The sequence below is a fragment of the Notechis scutatus genome, chromosome 6 (assembly GCF_049901735.1).
Source record: "Notechis scutatus isolate UNSWTSFEM ecotype Mainland chromosome 6, rNotScu1.2, whole genome shotgun sequence".
Taxonomy (NCBI): domain Eukaryota; kingdom Metazoa; phylum Chordata; class Lepidosauria; order Squamata; family Elapidae; genus Notechis; species Notechis scutatus.
Window position 1 is genome coordinate 73,943,187 of NC_142014.1, and position 23,762 is coordinate 73,966,948.

The window sequence follows — 23,762 nt, forward strand, 5'->3', positions numbered from 1 at the left end:
AAACATCCTGTCATGCCCCTGTCAGAGTCTGAATCCAAGGAGGAAGCCGAACAGCTGACAGGGAGTGGGAGTGTGGCTCGTTGGCTATGGAGGAAACTGGGGAAGGGCAAAGTCCCGCTAAACAGAGAAGGGGAGAGGTAGAACAAGGGAGAGGGAGTTCAGAGGAAGACTCAAGCCCATCCCCTCTTCATCCTAGGGCACGCAGGGAGGAACAAAGAGAGCAACGTGGGTTGCATGGCTTACGGGGGAGGAAAGGGCCCTGATTCCCTTCATTAGCCACAGCTGGGAAGACAGTTTATCAGAAAGGCAGGCTGTGTGTGGCAGGCTGCTGAGAGCAAACGTGACTTTATCTTGTGTTGTTGTTGCTTATGTGTTCCTGGCTTCTTCCCAATCATGTGAGTTTTGCCATGTCTTCAAGTCTGGAACTCTTGCTTCTGCCCTGCCAGAAGGTAACCTGGACATTGGGGGCAAAGTTGGAGATAATAAAGGGACTCCAGGCATGATATTCCCCTCTGAAAAAAATCGGGGCCGCCAAAGAGAGCCCCCCACCGCGTGCCAAGAAATCGCTGCCCAGCTCCCTTTTCCTGCCGCTCAGCAGCCTCCGCTCGCACCGCCCGCCCGCCCGCCCAGGCTCCGTCGCACCGCCCGCCCGCCCGGGCTCTGCTCAGGTATCTGGCTGGGGCTGTCAGGAGTTGCTACCGCTGGCGCGGCTCGCTTGGCTCCAGTCCCGCGTTGCCTCCGGAAGGGAAAGGCAAAACCAGGAGCTGCTGCTGCCGTTGCAGCGCCGCCCGGCTCTTCCTTTTGCCTTTCCCTTCCTGAGGCAACGCGGGACTGGAGCCACGCAGAGCCGCGCCAGCGGTAGCAACTCCTGACTCGGGGCCTCCGAGGGGAGGGGAAGGAGGAGAAGAAGGGGGAAAGGGGGGCGCATTCCCAAAAAAATCGGAATTCCGATTTTAATCGGAAGAATATCATGTCTGAGGGACTCTTATTGATTATCTGTGTTGCCTTTGTGCCATATCTGATTGTGTTGCCTTTGTGTCATCAAACATCCATTAAACTAATGGTTATAAGTTGAGGACTAATGCAGCAGCCCTATCCCTTAAACTTATTGTGTGAACACAACCTTAAACATGTGATTGGTTCCCATCAAGGTGGACATTTCAATACTGGAGGATTATCATAAATAGGAAGCTGAGATGGAAGCAGAATCTGTCACATGCAAGGACTCTGCAACACACAGCAAATTACTCATCACCCGTTACTCATCTTGCGGTATTGGTTTCCACTGAAAAGAAAGAAGAGCACCAATACAGTTTTCCAAGTTTTTTTTTATTCTTGAATCTTAAAAAAAATAAAGCCCATTTGATTACATTTTATTCACACTTATAAATAATCAACAAGACAAATCAGTAAAGAGTATTGGAACAGAAGTCCTTTATTTATAGTTCCCAGAAAATGCACCGAACCTCAGCATCTGGCAGAAGAGGTATTTGATAGTCTGATGTTTTATATATATATATTTATATTTCGTATTTATAAACCAATGGCAATCTCTTGACCATTTTTCTCCCCTCGAAAACTGTCTTCAGGTGATTTGAGTCCTGTGTATCTTATTTCAAAGTTCTGTTTCATCCTTCTAATCTAAATACCAGCTATTCAAGCATATTGGGATATTCCTTCATCCAGCATTAATATATTATTACCAATTTGGCTCTTTTTCCCCAGTCCAGAGTTCACCAGATCTCTTTTGGAGAGGCAATTGATTTTGCATATTAAAGTGAAAGATAAAACAAGGGTGAAAAATGGGTGAGAAAATTATTTGGCCAAAAGTGCATTTTCAAAATGGTTTCAAGGCAAAAAACTTGGATTCACGTATCCTATTGTGGATGGTGGGTGTTGCTTCAGTGTCATAGAAACCTTGCCTATTGTGGGTTTAAAAAACAAACAAACATGGTTTACAGTAGGTCACAGAAAGGGTGATCTTATGGGGAAAAAAAGGAAAGTAGGAGAAGATTTTATTTGCATGGTGAAGCGTAATTACCGAAAGAGTAATCCGATTCACATAGCTCTAGATAATTCATGCCCACTAAATTGGCCAGTATTTACAAGAGGACATGATGTGAAATGTTACAGCAAGGGCTCTGTGGTTAAAGATGCTGAACTTGTCAGCTTGAAAGCTTCGAGACTTGAGTAATATGTGACGGGGTGAGCTTCCGTTTCTTGCCTCAGCGCTTGCCCATCTAGCAGTTTGAAAGCAGGCAAGCGCGAGTAGATAAATAGGTATCACTTCGGTGGGAAGGTAACACAAAAGTCAAAATCACTTTGCCGAGAATGGTATTTCAGCATACAAAGGCATCTGCCTTTTTCTATGCATGAAAATTCTCCTTGGGTACAACTGCAAAAATCTAATGCAGTGGTGGCTAACCTTTTTGGCAACGAGTGCCAAAACGGGAGTGCACATGCATATACATGCCAGCCACCTGGTCTTCCAGTTTCTAACATGCATGCATGTACCAAGACCAGCTGGCCAGCACTTGCATGGACTCTGGAGAGCTGCTCTTCCGGTTTCCGGCACTCCCGCGTATGCAAAGACCAGCTGGCTGGCATGCATGTGTGCATGAAGACCAGCTGACCAGCGCACATGCGCTCCGGGGAACTGCTATTCTGGTTTCCGGTGCTCCCGCACGCACAAAGACCAGCTGGCCAGCATGCATGCGCGCGCGGGAACCCAGAAGAGCAACAGGCGACAGCTGGTGTGCCTGGAAAGATGGCTCTGTATGCCACTTCCGGCACTGGTGGGATAGGTTCTCCATCATGGATCTAGGGAGAATGTTTCTAGATCAAAGTCTTCTCAACTTCCTTCACAGAAGGAAGAAGGAAGAGACAGCCCATAAAGTTCATGCCAGGGATGTCCACAGGAGGGTGGAACTTGGGGAAAGCAAAAAATCACAACATAGAGGGTGTCATTGTGACTTTTCAGACCTTCTCTGTAGATGCTGCCTGTGCCTGACAGTTGCCTTTCTCCAAAAGGCTAACAAGACAAAATAAACTTTAAAAAGCATGACTGGAAAAAAAATATTTATTTATCCAAAATCTCATCTATCTATCCTTCTCTTCTGAGCTTTCGGGGTAAAGCCCCTGAGCCCACTGAAAAATAAACAACAACAACAACAAAGGAATCACAATCAATCTTCATCACATTTAAAAAATAATAATCAAAAGCACAAACATTAGAATCCTAGGATTAAAAAAAAAAAAACATTCACCACCTGTAAATACCAGCAGATTATCTGATCTACAACTGACTCAGGAAATTTTGTTTTAGGTCATCAGTTTAGTCAGAAAATAATCTGCAGCCTAATAATGAAATAAATAATTGCAATAGCGGATGAGATGATCCAAACGCCTTAAAAGTTAAAGAACTAACAGGTACATTTATATGCAACAGACAAAGTTTTTGTCTGCTTTGATTTGGTGATATGTCTTATAGCCTGTGAGGTGAATCCAGCCCACTCAGTTGGATTCAATTGTGCGTGACCACAATTGACCCCTAAGCAAGACAGTTGTTAAGTGAATTTTGCCCCGTTTTATGACCTTTCTTTCTGCCAGCTGTCAAGTTGTGAACACTGCCACTTGTTAATTTAGCAACACGGTTGTTAAATGAATCTGGCTTCCAGGTTGACTTTACTTGCCAGAAGGAAGGTCACAAAAAGGTGATCCCATGAACTCTGGGACACTGCAACCGTCACAGAGATGAGTCGGTGGGCAAGCGGTCAAATTTTGATCGCGTGACCATAGGGATGCTTGCAATTAAGTGGAAAATGGCCGTAAGTTTCTTTGTTCAGTGCCGTTGTTACGTTGAACAGTCACTAAACGAATGGTTATAAGTCGAGAACTCCCTGTACTGGAAGAATCTTTTCCAGAAGCAAAGACAAGGATTCTTTTGCATTGTCAGAATACGCACACTTTGGGCGCTACAAGTTTGAACTGAAGAAGAGAATGTTCTCCTGCCAATCTTACTGGACCCTCCTACCCCCGATTCTGAGCTAGCAAGTGAAAGAAAAATACCCGATTTCCATCTCTCATTAAGTGCTTTTTTAAAATTTCTTAAAAGACGGTTCCTTCCTTGTCAAATGGCTGCTCTCAAAAGAACAGAAATGCGCCAGAAGCAAAAGATCGGATCTACAAAAATGGGATCACACCGGATCACTGTCTAGGGCAGAGGTCAAAAAAGGATGGTGTCAAGTTCCAATAAATGCATCCAGCATAAAACGAACTCCGAGACATTTCTGACTCTCAAAGAACAATTTTATTTAGATACACCGTCCTGGCCCTCACTGGCGGAAAGTTTCCCAGTACTGAAAGTTTCCCGGATTTCCACGCCGCTATACGTAGAAAATTTTCCACTTCCCAGAACAATATGTCACATGGTCCAACCAGGATGTGAAACAAGTACCCTGGCAACTTCGTTCCTCCTTCCTTTGGCCAGGCAGCCGTTTCACATCCCGGTTGGACCATGTGACATATTGTTCTGGGAAATTGAAAATTTTCTACGTATAGCGGCGTGGAAAGCCGGGAAATGTTCAGTACAGGAAAGCAATTGACTCATCATCCAGCTGTGTTGTTTTGGCTGGAGCTCCGTCCGCCTCAGCTCACACACACCCTTTCCTCCCCCAAGCGTGTCAACCTGAATTCCTATGAATAACCCAGATAATACCCCATCCACGACCTAACCGAATTCAGACTTGACAGATGGCCTTTTTTTATGACTTGTGGATATCAGGGCTCCGGTAGTTACCCCACAATTAAATCATGAGTCTCTAGCCGGATTTTCAAAGCTTAAAGAAGATTTATTAGGAGTAGACATGCCAGTGCCGGCCTGAGTGTAGCCAACTTTGAGACACATAATTCATTGTCACCCTTGACCCTGGTTTTCCCCCACCCCCTGGGTGTATCATAATTCATATTCTCCAATGGGACACATCCATAGCCAAGAGTCATCAATCATACTCTCCAGTTAGAATTTTGCCTGGCAGAAACTTTGGTTGCCTGGAAACCATCTATGAAAACATTTATGCAGTTTCGGTTTTGCAAACTGCTGCACTGCTCCCCCCTCCCTTTCTGTTGGCAGCTCTAAAAGACCAGAGAAATATTTTATGAGTTGACAGTGGAGTTGAAGTCCACAAGTCATAAAAGGGTCTTTCTGGAATACTGGGAGTTGAAGTCCACAAGTCATAAAAGGGGCCATCGTTGTCCACCGCTAATCTAGGCCCTGGGGGAAGGTGGTGAAACATCAGGAGGAGAACTTGTCAAGGAGCTCAGAAGGAGGAAGACTTTGGTCAGTGATGTAGCCGAGCAGATGACCTGGGTCATCCCATCAACAGCTCACCCAAGGAAATCACAACGGAAGTCTTTATCATTGCCATAAACTGTTAAAAATTTACCACATGCCCGAATCTGTCCTTCCTCAAATTCAGGAAATGATAGAACTCTAACCAGTCAACATCACTGCCCTGCCTCTCTGCCTTTCCCCACTCCCCAAATATTATTTGCAACTTCAGACGCCCCCAAAGTTGATGCCCCTCGATTAAACACGTGACAGGATTAGCTTAAGAGCAGCGTTTCTCAATCTCGGCCATTTTAAGACACGTGGACTTCAACTCCCAGAATTCCCCAGTCAACATGGCTGACTGGGGAATTCTGGGAGTCGAAGTCCATAGGTTTTAAAGTTGCCAAGATTGGAAAATGTTGGCTTAGAGGAGCCAATCTAGGTCAACAACAAAATAAAGCTTGCTACGGAGAAACACATCTGGAACATAAAATCAAGAATGTACATTCCTACTTGTTAGGAGGCTTCAGGACTTTGAAAATACCCTCTGGCAAAATATTAAGTTCCATTTGATGTCCATACACGGTCATCAATTCCTTATATAATGGCATGGCACTGTAGCCAGAGTAAAAAAAAACAAAAAATAAAAACCAAGCATTTTTTCCTACTGCTTCTATTTTTAGCCAAGTTATTTTTGCCGAAATGATCAGGCTACAAAAACAAACAGGCCAACAAACAAACCTAAAATGAAATAAAATAAAAATCTCAGGGAATAAGGCTATAAACATTTTAAGCCTTCTAGGAAATGAGTCTGGCAATATTTTTTCCAGAGGCAACTAGACTTTTTGACATTTTTTTTTGAAGATGTTTTGCTTCTCATCCAAGAAGCTTCTTCAGCTCTGACTGGATGGTGGGGGACGGAAGGATCCTCCCTAGTTTGAAAGAGGGGCCAAATAGGCCATTTATGTCAAAATTGAAGAGCTTTCTCTCAACAGAGGGGAAGGATACAACATCATCTATCTCCACTCTACAACACAGTCCTTTCAACCACTTCCAAGAAGTCTCCATACCCATTTGCATTACTCAAGTGACCTTGAGGACACCGATAAACCTCCAAGTGGCCTCAACGTCCCGCTAAAAGGATGCAAATGACCAGCTGTCTGCAAGGAATATAAATCCTTCCATTCTCCACCATCCAGTCAGAGCTGAAGAAGCTTCTTGGATGAGAAGCGAAACGTCTTCAAAAGAAAAACCAAGAAAGTCCAGTTGCCTCTTGGGACAACCATGACCTGGATGACCGAGAACCTCCATAGACACATCTGGCATTAGCATGTCTTTGGATTTATTGGGTTTTCCTGCCACTCTGGGTCTGCATCAATTCAGTAACGATTTCAACCACAGTGCAATAATAATAACAATAATAAAGCAGATATTTTGAAGATTCTCATCCCGGTCCTTTTTGGAAATCTGGAAATGTCAAAAGCCAAGCAGAGGAAAGACACCCCCCAGCAAAATCAACGAAGCAGAATTCCATCTCTCCCAGAGCCGACGCTGCTTGGAGGCGACTTCCTAGCTTGGTCGGCCCAAGTTTTTTCCAGCCGAATTAACCTTTTCCATCAAAAGGAGGATGTGTTCGGCGAACTCGCGAACTGCCCCGCGGCCACCATTGGACCTGCAAATGTAGCTCGCCGCTTTCTGCGCAGCCGGACAAGCATCTGCAGGGACGGCGCTCATGCTGGCTTTTTTCAGGCACTCCACATCCGAGTCTTCGTTTCCTGTGGGTGACCGGGGGGAGGGTGGGGGCAGGGAAAAGCATCTTCGGTGAACGATCGCAGGCTTTTAAAATCGGTTAAATTTTGTTAGAGGTGTTTCTGAGGTAAAAAAATGAACTTGCTGTTCTCGATCATACCGGTGAGGTTGGGACTCTCTTTAAGGACTCCAACCTTTTGACAAGCGAAGTCAAGGGGGAAGTCAGATTCACTTAACAACCGGGTGACTAGCTTATCAACTGCAGTAATTCACTTAACAACTGTGGCAGGAAAAGTTGTAAAATAGGCAAAAACTCACTTAACCAATGTCTGACTTAACCACCAACATTTTGGTGCTCAATTTGTGGTTGTAAGTCGAGGACTACTTGTTCCCTTTTCTACTGCCCACAATTGAAAGAAGCTCAAAAAACCATCCCCTGGGGCAGTGATGGCGAACCTTTTTGTTGTGGTGTGCCGAAAGCGCACGCAGGCACCCACAATGCAATGCACCCCGCCCCCCTGCGCATGCGCACTCAAAACCCCGCCTCGCCCCCCTCACCTGCATTGGGAATGTGCACGCCTCCCAGCTGATTTTTGGCCCATTTGAGGCCTCCTGGAGGCTTGAGGAAACCCTGGAAAGCCTTGGGAGGCTGAAAAATGGGCCTTCCGGAAATACCGGAAGGGCCCGTTTTCAGCCTCCGGAGAGCCTCTGGAGCCCAAGGGAGGCCATTTTCTCCCTCCCGGAGGCTCAAGGAAAGCCTCTGGAACCTTGGGGCCTGTTTCAGCACTTCCGGTATTTCTGGAAGGCCCATTTTTCGGCCTCCCAAGGCTGCAGAGGCTTCCCTCGCGCCTCCGGGAGGCCAAAAATGGCCTCAAATGGGCCTCAAATCAGCTGGGAGAAGCGTACATGCACAGTGCCAGTAAGTGGCAGGGGCTCACGTGCCTGCACAAATGGCTCTGCGTGCCACCTCATGGCCCTGGGGAAATCATAAAGTAGAAAAGTGGAAACCTCGTTCGCAGAGGAAGCCAACTTTTTCAGAAACTTCCAGCAGAGTCAATGAAGTCAGCAACAGCGTTCGGAAAGGGCCTCACCTAAGTATGCCACCTCTTTCCAGCACAACCCCATGGCCTTCCGCCATTTCTCCACGACGCCCAGCTTGTCTATCACCCCGACTTCCACGGTACAGCCCAACTTCGAGGTGAAGAGCCCCTTGGTGGAACAGTCTCTCTCGGAGATCAGATGCACCTGGACAAATGAAAGGCTGTTAGTGCTGACAGAGGAGAACTTTTGTAGCTTGGAGTTTGAAATGTGGGGTCCCTGGTGCTCTCTGAGCTTGGTTGTTTTCTTGCAGATGTTTCATTACCAAACTAGGTAACGTCATCAGTGCCAAGCAAAACATCGTGGGTATTAAAGCACCTTTGACACTGCAAGAATGTCAGAGGTGTTTAAATCATATGATCTCTTTTCTCTCTGCTACCCCAGATGGGAAAGACACTTAACTGGTGTCAGCCTTGCAAGCCATTTTTTTACTTGAAGCTTCGAGGCTGCCACATTCAGTGTCTGGGAATTTGGGAGGAGGGATTTCATAGTGAGGTAGAAGATCAGACACAACAACATTCTTTCTCAGAGAGTCAAGGACATGTTACCCTGCACCTGGAGGGGAAGGACTGGGAGGATGTCTCCAGTTGGAACTAAGATTTGTTTGGGCCATGTGATGGACTGATGGGTGCAGGGGATGGATCTTTGAATTTCTCTTTTGGGAAGGGAAAACCTGGAACTCTCAGATTCGGGTTTTCCCAGGTGTGCCAATATGACAACTCCAATAAAATGGAACTTCGAGGAATTGATGGTCTCGGAGTTTATTGGTTTGGAGTTGGTTAGTTGGAATGCTGACGTTAACCTCAATCTCTAAATCTTTAACCCCCTCCCCGGAAACCGGAGGCTGTCCAGAATCCTGAGCCCCGAACGTCGACCTGCAGACTCAGGGAAGATTGACAACTAGGACAATAAATCCCAGATCTAACCCCGTCATCCTTCCATAAAGCTTTGAAGACCTGGCTATGCTCCAGAGTCTGGGGAGTTATATGAACCAAGGACTCCACCTCCTGGCTTTATTGTTAACAGGCCAGAGGTCTCAAATTGCACATTTTCATGGTGGTTTTTAGTGCGTTCATGGTTTTTATTCTTCTGTTTTAAAACGTTTTAAAGATTTCAATTGTCGACTTCCGGTTTGAGCGTCTTCAGCGACAGACCGAAACCTCGTCTCTGCGAAGCTTCGATCCATGCTCGCCTCTGGAGTGCCCCAAGCCGGCTGGTTTCGGGGCTAAGCCACCCCGTAGAGGTGGTGAAGAAGGGGGAGACTGCCTGCAGGGTTGAGGAGAGCCGCATCTCTCCTCCCCAGCTGGCCATTACTCCCTTTCCCGAAAGCGGTTGTAGTGGTGGTCAGAAATGGCCACCACAAAGAAGAACTCGACCGGAAAAGAATGTGCAGGAGGAAGATAAGAAGAGAAAGTTTTGGTTGACCGGGTCAAACAGCAAAAGCAACAAATAAGGTACCCTGGAATTGAAACTATCAAAAAAACACACAATAACATCGTTCCCTAAGAAGATTTTTAAACTGCAAAGGAGAGAGAAAAGGGAAAAGATTTGGGTTTTTTTTCTCCTTTTCCTATACTGACAGCTAAGAGACTTAAGCAAGAAATTGGAAAAAAATCCACTTTGACATTAATAGGCATTTAATGCTGAAAATAAAAAGTCAAAGGGATAATAAAGATTTCTGGATAATCAAAAGCTTTTGAAAACAGGAAAGGGGAGAAAAAGAATAAAAGGGCAGGATCTGGAGGAGACTGCCTGGAATTAAAAAGAACTTACAGCAAAATCTTAACAAGACTTCCAAACGATACATTTTAACTGAAATATTGCAACAAAAACCGCAGGAAGAGAAAGTGGAAAAAGAAATAAGAAGAAATAACTTGGGACTATTTGGATTACTTGGTGATTTCTGGATTTTTGGTTATTGTATTTGAATGACTAAAATCAATTGGGTGGTTGTTTAAAACTGTTTAAAATGGCTCCACTTTTAGAAGAACTGGAAAATGGAACTTAAAAAGTACAAAGAAGATGCACAAGAAGGGAGAGGTTCTTTTGGCTTCATATTTCAGTTTTTAGAAATGGAGATTTGGAATTATGAGAAACAACAAGAAATGCCTGCAGAACAAGAAGATTGCGACAAAGAAGAAGCCATCTTTAATGAACAAGTAATTTTTGGTGGGGGGAAAAAGGGAAAGGGGGGAAAGAGAATGGAAAGCTTAAGATTGGGAAAAACAACTCCAAAAAAAAAAAAAAATAGAGTGAAAATAAGCATAAAATCAGAAAGCAACAGAAGAGGGAAATGCAGAAGAGAGAATTAGAAGTAGGGAGACAAGGGGGTAAAAAGGGGAGGGAGAAGATGAGAGGGAAGAAAGAAAGGAAAAGAAGTTATAAAGGACAGAAACAAAATATAGAGAAACAGGGCCTATTTAGAGATAATGGGTGAAAATTTAATGGAAAAAGGGATTCTGCAAAGGTACATAAGGTAGTATTGTTATATTAGAAACAGAAATAATTTTAGAAAATATGAAACAATGTATGATTAAAATGTTTGATAAAATAGCTATCGTAATTCAGTGGAATGCTTGTTAATAAATAAATGTAACAAAATGAATATTTAATGATTTACAAAACATATGTGAAGAGAAATAAGGGAAAAATTAACTATGAAGATTATATGTGTCTTTAAGGAAGTATGATATTTAATTGAAAAGAAGTGTTAAAGATGTTAAGATTTTAATGATTATTAATGATAGAACTGAATTGGAATGGAATGAGGGTTTATAATTTCATATATATATGTATACTTTTAAAGAATATAGTGTGTATTATAAGAATGTACCAAGCAGAATTCGATTGGAAGTTATGTATTATGTATTATATTGAAGGTCATAACCTTAAGGTATATATTGAAGTTTAAATAAGAATTGAATGGATGTAATTAAAAGATATAAATGTGTCATACTCCAATTAGTAACTACAGGAGAAAATTTGTTTAATGAGAAAAGATATTATGAAATTGAAACAGAACAGACAAAAGTATAAATATAATGATTTGAATTGAGATGAGATAATCAAAATAAAATAGAGAAAATTAAAAGAGGGGAAAAACTATATAAAAAATGTAGAATAGTGTAAGATATGGAATAGAACACAAAAAGGAGCATGAAATTGAGTTTTGTGTCTGTATAAAGAAGTTCAACCCGGGACCATGATATTTTCAAAAAAGGTTGTTTTACTTGTATTTTGTATGTGTGAAAACCCAAATAAAACTTTATTAAAAAAAACAAAGATTTCAATTGTAATGTATGTCTTTGAATTGTGAGCTGCCTAGAGTTATTTGCTGAGATGGGCGGCTGTAGAAGTCAGTCAAACAAACAAACAAACAATCAAATAACTTTGCTAAGTCCCTTCCTCTCAGAGTCTTTATGATGTCTCCATACTCTCAAGCAATGAGTACAAGTTTTGACATTTTGGCCTCCCCGGTGAAAACTAAAAGTCTACCTCCTTAGAAGGAAGATCAGACATATAAAAGGAACAGATCAGACACCCAGCCCTTGCTTATCAATGGAGACCGAGTGGAGCAAGTGGCCAGTTTTAAGTTTCTGGCTGTTACCATAAAAGAGGACCTGACCTGGGGTGCTCACATTGCAGCCCTGGTCAAAAGGGCCCAGCAGAGATTATACTACCTGAGACTTCTCAGAAAACAACATCTGAATGAAAAACTGCTGGTGACCTTCTACCGCTGCACCATAGAGAGTATCTTAACTTACTGCACCTCTGTATAGTTTGCCAATTGCACAGTGGCAGATAGGAAAGCACTCCAGAGGGTTAACGTCATTGCCCAGAAGATCATTGGTTGTCCTCTCCCCTCCTTGGAAGAGCTTTAGAGCTCCCACTGCCTTAAGAAAGTTCAAAACATTTTCAAAGATCCATCTCATCCTGGGCACCTTTTTTTTTTTTTAACTATTACCATCTGGCAGATGGTACAGTATAAAAACAAGGACAAATAGGCTGAAAAACAGCTTCTATCCCAGGGCAGTAGCTCTTTTTAATTCTGCTGTATAGTGCAGTGTTGGTGCGGTGTTGGGGTTTGGGTTCAATGTGTGAAGTGTGAAGGATTTCTGTTTGTGTTTATTTTCAATCATAATGTACACTGAAGATGGTATTTAATTTCGTTGTATGAGGTGCAATGACAATAAAGTAAACTAAACTTTCCGATAAAAGGCAAAGAAATTTTGTGACATCCCTACCCTGAAAATCCATCTCCAAAGACAAGATTTAAGATGATACCTCGACGCCTCTTTTCTGAAGCTGACTGATTCCAACAGCGTCTCTGACATCATAGGAAACCATCTCTTTTCCGTCTTCCGAGATGTAGATGTGGCCAGTGGTGAGGCATCCGTCAATGGTACAAACCAGAAGCTTCACTTCCTTTAAGGTATCTTTCCCAAAGTAGCCATATCTGGAAATATGGTTTACAAGCATGGAAAAGAGGGGAGGGACCCAGTTTACTTATGTTGCATTCTAGAAACAAGAAGAAGGCTGGAAGATCAAGAAGAAGAAAAAAAAAAAGCATAGTTCTCAGAGGTGGTATTCAGCTGGTTCGGATCGGTTCTGGTGTATCGGTAGCGGAAATATTGAGCAGTTCAGAGAACCACCAAATACCACCTCTGGCTGGCCCAGCCCACCCACCCCTGCTGTTACCTCTCCTATATTACCTCATTTTTTATCTCAGCTGATTCGCAAGGCAGAGTGGATTGCTGCGCCTCAGCTGAGCTAAGAAACAGCTCAGCTTACCAGTGTTGACATAGAGGGCGGTCTTGCGTGTGTGCTTTCATTACTTTCTCCTAGAACCACTAAGAAAAAGTTTGGAAACCCACCCCTGAGAGTTCCCATGGAGGAGAGAACAGAAGAACAGAGTTGGAAGGGATCTTGGAGGTCTTCTAGTCCAACCCCCTGCTCATGCAGGAAACCCTATACTATTCTGCTGTTCGATCTCTTCTTCAAAAACTCCGGTGTTGGAGCACCCGCGACCTCTGGAGGGAAGTTGCTCCGCTGATTGATTGTTCTAATTGTCAGGAAATTTCTGCAGCCTACTAGTTTTTCTGCATCTGGGTGCGTACGATTCACATAGGTTGCTAAGATCAGAGAGAGACTCAAAGTTTCTAGCCCACCCTCAAACATGAAATCTCACTGGGATGTCCTTGGATCAGTCTTTCTCGCTGCCTGACAGGGTTGCTTATTGTGAAGATAATGTTGGAGGACAGATATGTACGTTGCTTCAGTGGTGGGATTCAAAAATTTTTTACTACCTGTTCAGTGGGCATTGGTGGGTGTGGCTTGGTTGGTGCGGCAAGGGAAGGATACTAGAAAATCTCCATTCCCTCCCCACCCCACTAACCTGCTTTCCAGCTCCGTTCTCCTGGGCAGGGCAACCAAAGAAGACCCAAACTGGGACTTGGGAGGCAGAGAATAGATGGGGGCAGGGCCAGTCAGAGGTGGGATTTGCCGGTTCTCCGAACCACTCAAAATTTCCGCTACTGGTTCTCCAGAACTGGCCAGAACCTGCTGAATCCCACCTCTGCTTTGAACTCTTTGAAGAGCAGAAATCTTGCCAAATCAAGTAAGACTAATATTTATTTGCAAGATACACCCCTCTCTTCAACTTATATGGACCTGTTCTGGAACAAGGGTATCTAGAGAAGAGAACATTTGTAACTCTAGATTAAAATGAGGGGTCCTTGGTGCTCTCTCTGAGCTTGCAGACGTTTCATTACCCAACTAAGTAACTGTATCAGTTCTAGAAGTTAGTTTAACTGCACTCCCTTCAAACACGGATGACATTACCTAGTTGGGTAATAAAACGTCTACAAGGAAACAACCAAGCTCAAGAAAGCACCAAGGACTCCACAAGGGTATCTACACCCAGCACTACAAGATTTCTCAAAGGAGGAGAACATCACTGTAAACTCTCAGTGTTTGCAGCATGACTACTATTGTGAGACAACCCAGGAGCACAACACCGCACACAGAGGCTTTGTCTTTTAACAGTGGTTTACATACAAGACTGCTATATACATATATACATGTGTTAGGCACATACCAGGCAAGCAATCAGGCCTCATTACTCTGCACAGAGAACTACAATGGAGATAGAACATGAGGAGAGAGAGAGAGAGATCCGCCCTCTCATGGCCGCCCTTATATATACAGCTTCTTCAAAGTGGCAATAACCCTGCTGACCCAACCTCAGTCTCAAAGCGGCAATACCCTACTGACTGATTCTCATTGCATCAGCATTTACAGCAGCCTTACAACAGTTGGTTGGCTATTAAATCTTCAATATCTCAACACAAACACCCAAGAAAACCAGGTTTTGTGCTTACCTTAAGACCCGTTGCTCCGCGATAGGCCAATCTATATCCACATCTATGTCCACGCTATGCTCAGCTCGCATTTCGTAGTATGCCATTTTCCCACCCTAGATAAAAATGAAAGCATGGGTCAGTCAATCTTGCCCACACCGGATGTGTGGCAAATCCTGAACACCGGACAAGATTTCCACAGGGGTTATGTACATGTCTGCAGAGAAGAGTCTCTGGAGCCCAAAAGGTTGGAGGAGTTCCAATGAAGAAAAATCTAATTAAACCAATAAATCCAATTTAAAGAAGAATGGGAAAGAATTATTCACACAATATTTTAAACAACTCACTATGATTGGTCTAGTTCAACTACTTCCTTATTATTTTTTCTTCCTTATATATGATCTTGGATTTAACGTGGTTAGGATTCACTGCAGTAAGAATGAAAAAGATAAACAGGACTTCCTATCTAGATGTTGATAGTTATGTTAGTCCTTCCTTCCTTCCTTCCTTCCTTCCTTCCTTCCCTTCCCTTCCCTTCCCTTCCCCATCCATCCTCTCTACATTCTTCTCTGATATTTTGGGTCTACTTAAGAAACAATAAATTAACTACCTCTTATATTCCCCTCCTTAACACTCTGGGTGGAATGATAAAAAGACAGCATAATTTATACCAGCTGTGTTCTGCATAAAAAATAGGAAAGTCTGTTTTGGAAAAAAAAACTATAAATCCTACCTACTATGGCCTTTCAGCTGGGGTGGATTTACCAATGTTTTAGGCGGCATAGTTGTATCATGCTACAACTAGGACTGTGAAACAATCTGACTTTTAAGGTCAAAACCGCCCCTTATGGGAAGACTTTTAAGAAACAAAATTGAGCAAAAAACCATTCAGCCAGTTCCTAAATTGGGGCTACTAAAGGTTAGCATTGAAAGAGGTGAGTAACTTCTTCGGAAATCCAATTCAGAAGGGCTGTGGCAAAGGAAGGGCCAATAGGTGCACCCACCTGCAAATATCCCTTTTCAATTAAGGCCCTCTTGGCAAAGTAAAATGATCCATTTTCATAAAGTTCCCCATCCCAGTCCTGTCGCCGAGGACGCTTGGCAGGATTCAGATTTTGCGGGACGGTTGCTTCGCAGACTGTTAAAAACAACGAGGGAGCAGGGGGAGAAAAATGGATTTGGTGTCAGTGGAATTTTAATTGTGCTGTCCTGCTCACTCTCTCACATACACCCATAACTGTAGTTTAGCGCAGAGGCCTCCAACCTTAGCAACTTTAAGACTTGTGGACTTCAACTCCCAGAGTTCCTCAGTGTCAACTAAAAAAATACTTCTTTGGTCTTTTTAGTTGCCAGCAGAAAGAGAGTGGGGGGAAAGCAGTGCATTCCTTAAATGTTTCAGATAATCGCTCTGGCAACCGAAGCTTCTGGCACGCAAAATTATTACTGGAGAGCATGACTGATGACTCTTGGCTATGGATGTGTCTCATTGGAGAATATACATCCAAGGGGTGGGGGGAAGGTCAGGGTCAAGGGTGAAATGAATGATGTGGCTCAGAGTTGGCTGCAACTGTGAAACACCGACATGTTAACTCCTAATAAATCAATCTTTTTTACTCTGAGAAATGTGGCTAGAGACTTATGATTTGAAAGGGGGTGCGTGTCAGAGTCCTGATAGCCAGCTTATTTGACGCCGATAGATGGCTGATGCGAATAGATATCTATCTGAAGTTTCGATAAGCAATAATATCCAGTCCGAAAGATGCCCCTCCCTTACCTCCTTTTTTAATTTCACTCCATCTGAACTGGTGCCGCCGCACGACTGAAAAGACCGAATCAAAGCCATCCTCACGGATCATTTTGACCACTTTGACCAGGTCGGTGGGATGCAGGCAAGGGGAAGTTGCTTGAATGTTCCCTACAACATCAACCTCTGGAGAAACGAGAGAAAAATACAGAGGAGATAAGGAGCTTCTAGGCTGATAAGGAGCTTCTATGTCATGTCCCTGGTGGAGACTGACTCTGAGGGAGAGGAGGAACAGCCGACAGGGAGTGGAAGTGTGGCTCCGGAGGTTGTGGAGGAGGCTGGGGAAGGGCAGAGGCCAGCTGGGCAGTCAGAGGAGGACCCAGGCCCATCCCCTCTCCATCCTAGGGCACGCAGGGAGGAGATAAGGGAGAGACGTGGTCTACGGGGGAGGAGAGGGCCTTGATCCTCTTCATGGGCTGCAGCTGTGACAACTAGGTAAGAGGACGGACATGCATACAGGCCAGTGCTGGAAACAAAACGTGGAAATATCTGTAGTTTATTGTTCCTGAGTTTGGCGTTCTTCCCAGTGTGTGTTCTGATATTTGTGGACATCCTCCAGCCCTTATCTTGCCTGGTTTGTGTTGTTTTTTACTCTTTATAACTTAAACGGCATTTCCTCCTTCTTGTAACTGCTTGTGTGGGAGTTTTTTGTCTCCAGTCAAAGATATTTGAAGCTTGGAAGCAAAGTGAAGGAATAAAAGGGGCTTCACCTGTTTTTTTGTGACTGTGTTTATTTTGTATCCCACCCTGGGTCATCATAATTTGGCTCAAGCTACAGGTAGTTCTCGACATAAAACCACAACGGAACCTAAACTTTTAATTGTTAAGTGAGACATTTGTTAAGTGAGTTTTGCCCCATTTTATGGCCTTTCTTGCCACAGTTGTTAAGTGAATCACAGAGTTGGAAGGGACCTTGGAGGTTTTCTAGCCCAACTCCCTGCTCAAGCAGGAGACCCTTTACCATTCCAGACAAATGGCTATCCAGTCTCTTCTTAAAAACCTCCCATGTTGGAGCACCCACAACTTCTGAAGGCAACTCTTTCCACTGGTTAATTGTTCACACTGTCAGGAAATTTCTCCTTAGTTCTTGTTGGTTACTTTCCTTGATTAGTTTCCATCTATTGTCTCTTGTCCTGCAGAACATCTAGATTCAGTCACACTTTTGTTCCATATAGCATCAACCTTGTGAATTCTCAAGTTTCCTCTTTCCACTATGTATTCAAAATGGACAGTGATGATGAATATATTAGCTCGATACCCGTGCTTTGCTACAAAACTATCTGGTTGGGCTTAGTTTTTGGGGAGGAAACTAAGGGGGGAAAATTCTGCCTCTGCCTACCAGCATCCATTGGTATTCATCTGGCTAGTGTTCTGTCAGTGTGTGAGAGTTGAGGGCTGTTTGGAAACTGAAATAGTATTTGCTGTGCGAGCAAGGAGGAGACAGCAAGGAGCCTGGGCGTGGCTTAGCTCAAAGGTGTACTAAAGGTGTTTGGTGCTGTGAAATTAAAACTTAAACTCCTCTCCTCTGCTTGTGTTTTGCATTTGGAACAGATTTCTTTTCAGATGGGAAGGGGGAGTAGAACTCCTTAGAGCAGTGATCCCCAACCTTTTTATGCGCGCCCGGTACCGGCATCAGCTGGCGCCGCCATCTTGTTTTGATGAAAAAGTGCTTCCGTGAGCTTTCACCCGGAAAAGCTCACCGGAAGCACTTTTTCATCAAAACAAGATGGCGGCGCCCAGCAAAACCAGCGGCCCGGTAGGACTTGTTCCACGGACGGTACCGGTCCGCGGACCGGTGGTTGGGGACCCCTGCCTTAGAGCGTGTTGATAATAATATACGAAATACTGGTGGTCATTTCGAAAAATCCTTTCTTAGCGAGCACCTAGAAGCCAAGAGGAACATACTTGCCAAATTTTAAGTTTGTAGGCTTTACGGTTCTGGAGATTTTGTGATGATGTGTGGGTGGTATTTCGCTTTTATATAGATAGATATATAAGATATATATGTGTGCTGCAAGTATATATTAATATATGTATAGAGCAGGGGCGTCAAACTGGATTTCTTCAAGGGTCAGATCAGCATTGTACTTCTCTGTGGGCACACGCTCCACCGCGCCCCATTTTGGCTGGCAGAGTGCTGCAGGAAGCAATCCAGGCTGAAAACGGGAGGGGCGAGGGGGCCATGTATAGCCCCCTGCACCTGTTTTGGCTGTCAGAGGCACCATGCGCTGGTCCATTGCTATTTCCAGGCTAGCCCAGCAGGCTGAATTTAAGCATCTTGCGGGCCAGATTCAGCCCACAGGCCTTTAGTTTGACACCCCTGGTATAGAGCATGTGTATATTTTGTTTGGGTAGATATACACTTTCTCTTGAGAGCCGGCAACATAATTTCATTTTTAATGTGGGCCAGTGTGCTTGCAGTTAAAAAAAAATGACAATAAAGTTATCTCATCTTATCTTATCTTGCCCTGGAAAATAGGATGACCCCCTTTAGATATTGGAATATTGCTATCATATCACCCCTGGTCCTTCTTTTCATTAAACTAGACATACCTGCATTCAAATCCAGAGAACGACAGCTGAAAGATCTCCCAAAGCAATACTTTAAAAAAAAACCACACACACACACACACAGAGTTTGTGAATACCAACATACCCTCGTGATATTGGAGAAACTCCACAATGGTGTCCAAAGAAGTAGAAGAATCTTTAGACACTTCAGAGCTCCTCCGATGAACCTGAGCTCCAAACTGCTTGGCAATTTTCTCAATTTCATCGTGATCCGTGGAAATCCACACACTGTGGGTAGACAAAGGGAGCAGCGACACTGTTGTCCGTTAGGGAAGTTGTGATACAACATGACAAGCATTGAGATATGAGTCAATTCTTTATCTCGTATCCCTCTCCCGCCATTAAATCTTTTGGAAAAGTGAATAGTAAACCGTTCTCTTCAACCAAAGACTTTTAGGAAAATCTCTAGGGTTTGGCCTCAATTTTCAAATCTGTAAAATGGGCATATCACATTTGCAAAAACAGAAAAATTGTGCAGTACTTCAGATTTGGAGGCAAAAAAGGGTCATTGGAGGATATTAGAGCATGCATCTAGCCCCTTCTGCAAAGGTATAAGGCTGCTGCATTGTTTTCTCTTCAAAGCGTAGTTAGTGCTGTGGATTCCAGAAAAGGGCATGTTTTAATTTAAGGTGGACAGAATGATCCTATCTTTATGCCAACATATGCTTTGAAATACCTTTTACCCTTTTATACCAAATACTGCACAGCCATAATGTTCTGTTTTGCCCTCAAGTCCTCTCCAAGGAACTATAATAGGTAGATACTTCTAGCTACCTCAGAGAAAAAAATCTGAAAACATATGGTTTAGTTTCTATTCCCTATCAAAACTCCCCCTCTGAAATAGCAATGGCACAAGCGCTTAGACTTATATACTGCTTCATAGTGCTTTACAGCCCTCTCTAAGCTGGTTTACAGTCAGCCTATTGCCGTCAACAATCTGAGTCCTTGTTTTACCGACTTCAGAAGGATGGAAGGCCGAGTCAACCTTGAGCCGGTCAGGATCGAACTACTGACAGTTGGCAGAATTAGCCTAAAATACTGCATTGTAACCAGGGCTCTTAAAATAAACTGAATATTCTCTTAAATTAAATAGAAGGTGCAAACTTGCAAGTATTTCTTTCAACAAGTAAATTTAATAAACGAACTGGTGTTGGGACAGCCCATACGGTATATTTAATTAAATAATAATACCGGTAGTCCTTGACTTATAACTATTCATTTAGTGACCAGTTCAAATGACAATGGCACTGAAAAAAGTAACTTACAGTCACCCAGCTTGCTTCCAGAAGCCATGGGTGCTCCATCACTGGAGGTTTTTAAGAAGAGACTGGTCGGTCATTTGTTTGAAATGGTGCAAGATCTCCTGCTTAAGCAGGGGGCTGGACTAGAAGACCTCCAAGGTCCCTTCCAGCTCTCTTCTGATTAAAATTTTTCACACTTATGACTGTTGCCGCATCTCCACTGTCACATGATCAAAATTTTGGACAACTTGATAATTGGCTTTGAAACATGTGGTCACCATTAGTAACCTTCCCAGTTTCTAACCTTCCTGCAAGTCAAGTCAGTGGGGAAAGCCAGATTCACTTCATGACCGCGTGATTCACTTAACAACGGTGGAAAAAAGTCATCAAATGGAGCAAAATCACACAACTGTCTTAAACTTAACAGCAGAAAATTTGGGCTCAATTGTGATCATAAGACAAGGACTACCTACAAAGCATATAAAGGATGTACCAAAAGTTAAGCCTCCCAATTTATAAAAATTTCATTCAACATTTGAATTGGTTGCCATTTTTAAACAAAAAAAAATTTTTTTTAATTTATTTTTATAAATTTTCATTCATGAACATTTTTGACTAACGTTCATAAACATTCATAAATGTTTTTGAATAACAGTGCATTGGCAAAGCATTATTTACAAATAAAACCCAACCCAACCTATGTAAATAAATCTCAACATACAAACTAATAGCAATAGTAATGGTATAATAACTGTGCCAATAGAATAACCAAAATAATTGATCTAGGTTTTTTACATTAAGTTAATTACATTTTTTTTTATCAATTACTACATTTATATTTATCTACCTCTTTACTTTCACTATATATAATATTAACCTTCATAATCTTACTTTCTCTAAGTAAATCAATAAAGAATTCTATTCTATTCTATTTTATGCTATTAGATGTACTTTTATTCCCTGGAATCTTGAAAGTAAAAAAGTTCTAATTTCTACCTCTTTTCTCTATCCATTCACAGAATTTATTTCATGCCCGGAAAGTATTCTGAATCGCCTTTGTCTTTAATGTTTAAAGTTAATCTATCCATTTCAGCACAGCCCCAAATTTTCCTAACTATCCACCTCGTCCGGTAGTAGAGTATTCATATTTTTCCAGTATTTAGCATATGTCATCCTTGCTGGAAACTTTTGCAAGAATATATTTCAAAAGCCACCCCCTCACATAGTCCATCCTAGATTTGAAAACTTGATGGATTTTCATCTTTTGATTCTGAGAGAGCGTGCTTTCTAATAATGATAAAGTCCTGCGTTGGGGTTTGTTTTTTTTAAAATCATGATTTGTATGAAATTCCTTAAGGAATCAAACGCAACCCTGAAGTTTCTGTTGCAGACAAAAGAACTGTAGTTTCATTAAAAGGGGGGGGGGAAGGAGGAGGGGGAGGAGAAAGAACGTTGACACTCGCGCATGCGCAGACCTCTGGAAGGCGCCGGAGTCGAGGGCTGCCCTCACTACCCAACCAATCAGCGGAACGCCAGCCAGGAGCTTAATGTTCTTTAGCGGGATCCCTTTGCTGCCGCCTCGAGCCAGGACCAGCGCCGCTATGTGAGGGGACCCCAAGTCGGCATCCCCCGACGGCCGGGAAGAGGAGACAGCGAGCGAAGGAGAATCCCCCACTGTCGCAGACATGATTTGCCTGACAGAAAGAACAGAAACCGCCCTGCCACGTTTAAGCCCCGCCCCCCCTTCGCGCAGCCGCCCTGGCACGCCCGCCATGAGGAATGCCGGGAGGTGGAGTTTTTAGGCGCGGAGGGGAACATTTCCCCGCCGCTTCAAAGCTTCTGAGGCGGTAGAGGGCGCTGTTTCTGCGCTTGCCGGGGAAATGTAGTTTCATTGGTCGATGGGAGTCAAAGCCAAAGGTCGTTGCAGTGGGATGTCGGGAAACGTAGTTCAATGGATGGATGAATCTAAAGTGGATCTCTGCTGGACATGAGGCCGTTCTTCTTGAAATGGGATGGACTACAAATCCCATGTACTGGCTGAGTGCGATGGTTGTTGGAAAGCACCTGGTCGAATGGCCTGGAGGATAAGAATCCCCTTCAGCCAGTAGAGAAATGGCACAGAGGCGTTTCCAACCTTCAGAACCTAAAAGTTGGATTTTAGACTGTCCTTGCCTGGAGAAAACTGCAGATGATATCTTGGGCTGGAAGAATAGCAACAGCACTTAGGCTTACATACCGCTTTACAGCCCTCTCTAAACGGTTCTACAGAGTCAGCCTATTGCCCCCCAACAATCTGGGTCCTCATTTTACCAAACTTGGAAGGTTGGAAGGCTGAGACAACCTTGAGCCTGGTAAGATTCAAACTGCCAAATTGCAGCCCGCCGGCAGTCAGCAGAAATAACCTGCAGTATGGCACTCTAACCACTGCGCCACCGCAACTCAAAAACAAATCATGCAATGTTTTGTGAAGTAAGAAGAGAAGTGAAAGTTGCATGTTGAAGAAGCAGGATAGGAAGAGGATCAATGCTTTGGAGTGTTGGAAGGGATTGCAGAGATAACTGAGGACAGGCAAGAAAACAAAGAAATGGACCATCCATTTCATTTCTTTTGTTTTCTTGGCTGTCCTCAGTAATCTCAGAAAAGCTACCAAAGTCCTCACTGGGTTCAAACTAACCTAGTTCAGATATATTATGCAAAGACTAGTTCTCTAGAAAAAGATCTAATGCTGCGAAAGGTGGAAGGAAAAAGAAGAGGAGGATGACCAACAGCAAGGGGGAATGGACTCAGTTACAATGGTAGAACTGTTGGAAGATCTGAAAAATCGGTTTAAGAATAGATTATCACAGAGAAGAATCTATGTATGTGGTCATCACTAAGAGTTGGCAGTGACTTGATGGCAGACCGTAAATCAATTTCTTTCCAGGCTAGCCATACAGTCCTCAAAGAAGTCCATAATCCAGGGAAAAGTAGAAGAAAAGAGAAATCCACCAGAAGCAAGTGGACAAATTTGGTTACAGTGGTGACGGGTGCATTATTGGAAGATTTGACAGACCAAATTAGAGACAGATCATCATGAAGAAAATCTATCTGTGATGTTTCATCTATGTGTCCCAAAGGTGTTTTGTTCAAGAAGCAACTGGACTTTCTGTTTTTTCTTTGAAGACATTTCGCTTCTAATCCAGGAAGCTTCTTCAGCTCTGACTGGATGGTGGGGAATGGAAGGATTTATACTCCTTGCAGCCAACTGATCATCTGCATTCTTTTTAGGGAGTTGTTGAGGCCCCTTGGAAGTTTGTCTGTATCTTCAGGGTCACCTGAGTGCAAATGGGTGTGAAGCCTTCTTGACTGCAGGATGTTTTCTGCCTGTGTCCCTTCACTGTTGAACACAGGCGAATGCTGTTGGGGACGAGTCTGTATTGTCTGCATCTCAAACTGAAGTACAAATGGTTCCTGTAGTCTGCAATTTTTTGGAAATCTGTTTACAAAATCCGTTTTTTGGGGTGAGAAGCGAAACACCTTCAAAGAACACCAGAAAGTCCAGTTGCCTCTTGAAAAAACACCTTTGGAACAACCATGACTTGGATGATTGAGAATCTCCATAGACATTTCGC

General features: G+C 43.4%; 1 protein-coding gene across 2 annotated transcripts; it reads right to left on the minus strand.

Annotated features, from left to right (window-relative positions):
- Window positions 1–1,096: 1,096 nt before the first annotated feature.
- CMAS (cytidine monophosphate N-acetylneuraminic acid synthetase) lies at window positions 1,097–22,849 on the minus strand. Of its 2 annotated transcripts, none has more exons than XM_087968809.1 (8): window positions 21,627–22,849; window positions 18,996–19,138; window positions 16,310–16,465; window positions 15,540–15,673; window positions 14,557–14,651; window positions 12,461–12,632; window positions 8,170–8,323; window positions 1,097–1,285 (listed from the first exon to the last, which is right to left on the minus strand). In XM_087968809.1, the coding sequence occupies exons 1-8, from the start codon at window positions 21,923–21,925 to the stop codon at window positions 1,263–1,265; spliced, it is 1,176 nt and encodes a 391-aa protein (XP_087824935.1). In that variant the 5' UTR covers window positions 21,926–22,849; the 3' UTR covers window positions 1,097–1,262. The 2 variants fall into 2 exon arrangements, with proteins under 2 accessions (XP_087824935.1, XP_026534032.2); XM_026678247.2 differs by lacking the exon at window positions 1,097–1,285 and adding an exon at window positions 6,124–7,104.
- Between the last annotated feature and the right edge of the window lie 913 nt (window positions 22,850–23,762).

Bases quoted from the DNA above. Each gene is read 5' to 3' on its own strand.
- CMAS (XM_026678247.2), bottom strand. From the start codon at position 21,925: ATGGCGGGCGTGCCAGGGCGGCTGCGCGAAGGGGGGGCGGGGCTTAAA. The intron at 19,139-21,626 runs GTCTGCGCATGC...GTCTACCCACAG, and splicing joins GACTCCGGCGCCTTCCAGAG to TGTGTGGATTTCCACGGATC. The intron at 16,466-18,995 runs GTATGTTGGTAT...TCGTTTCTCCAG, and splicing joins GTTTCTCCAATATCACGAGG to AGGTTGATGTTGTAGGGAAC.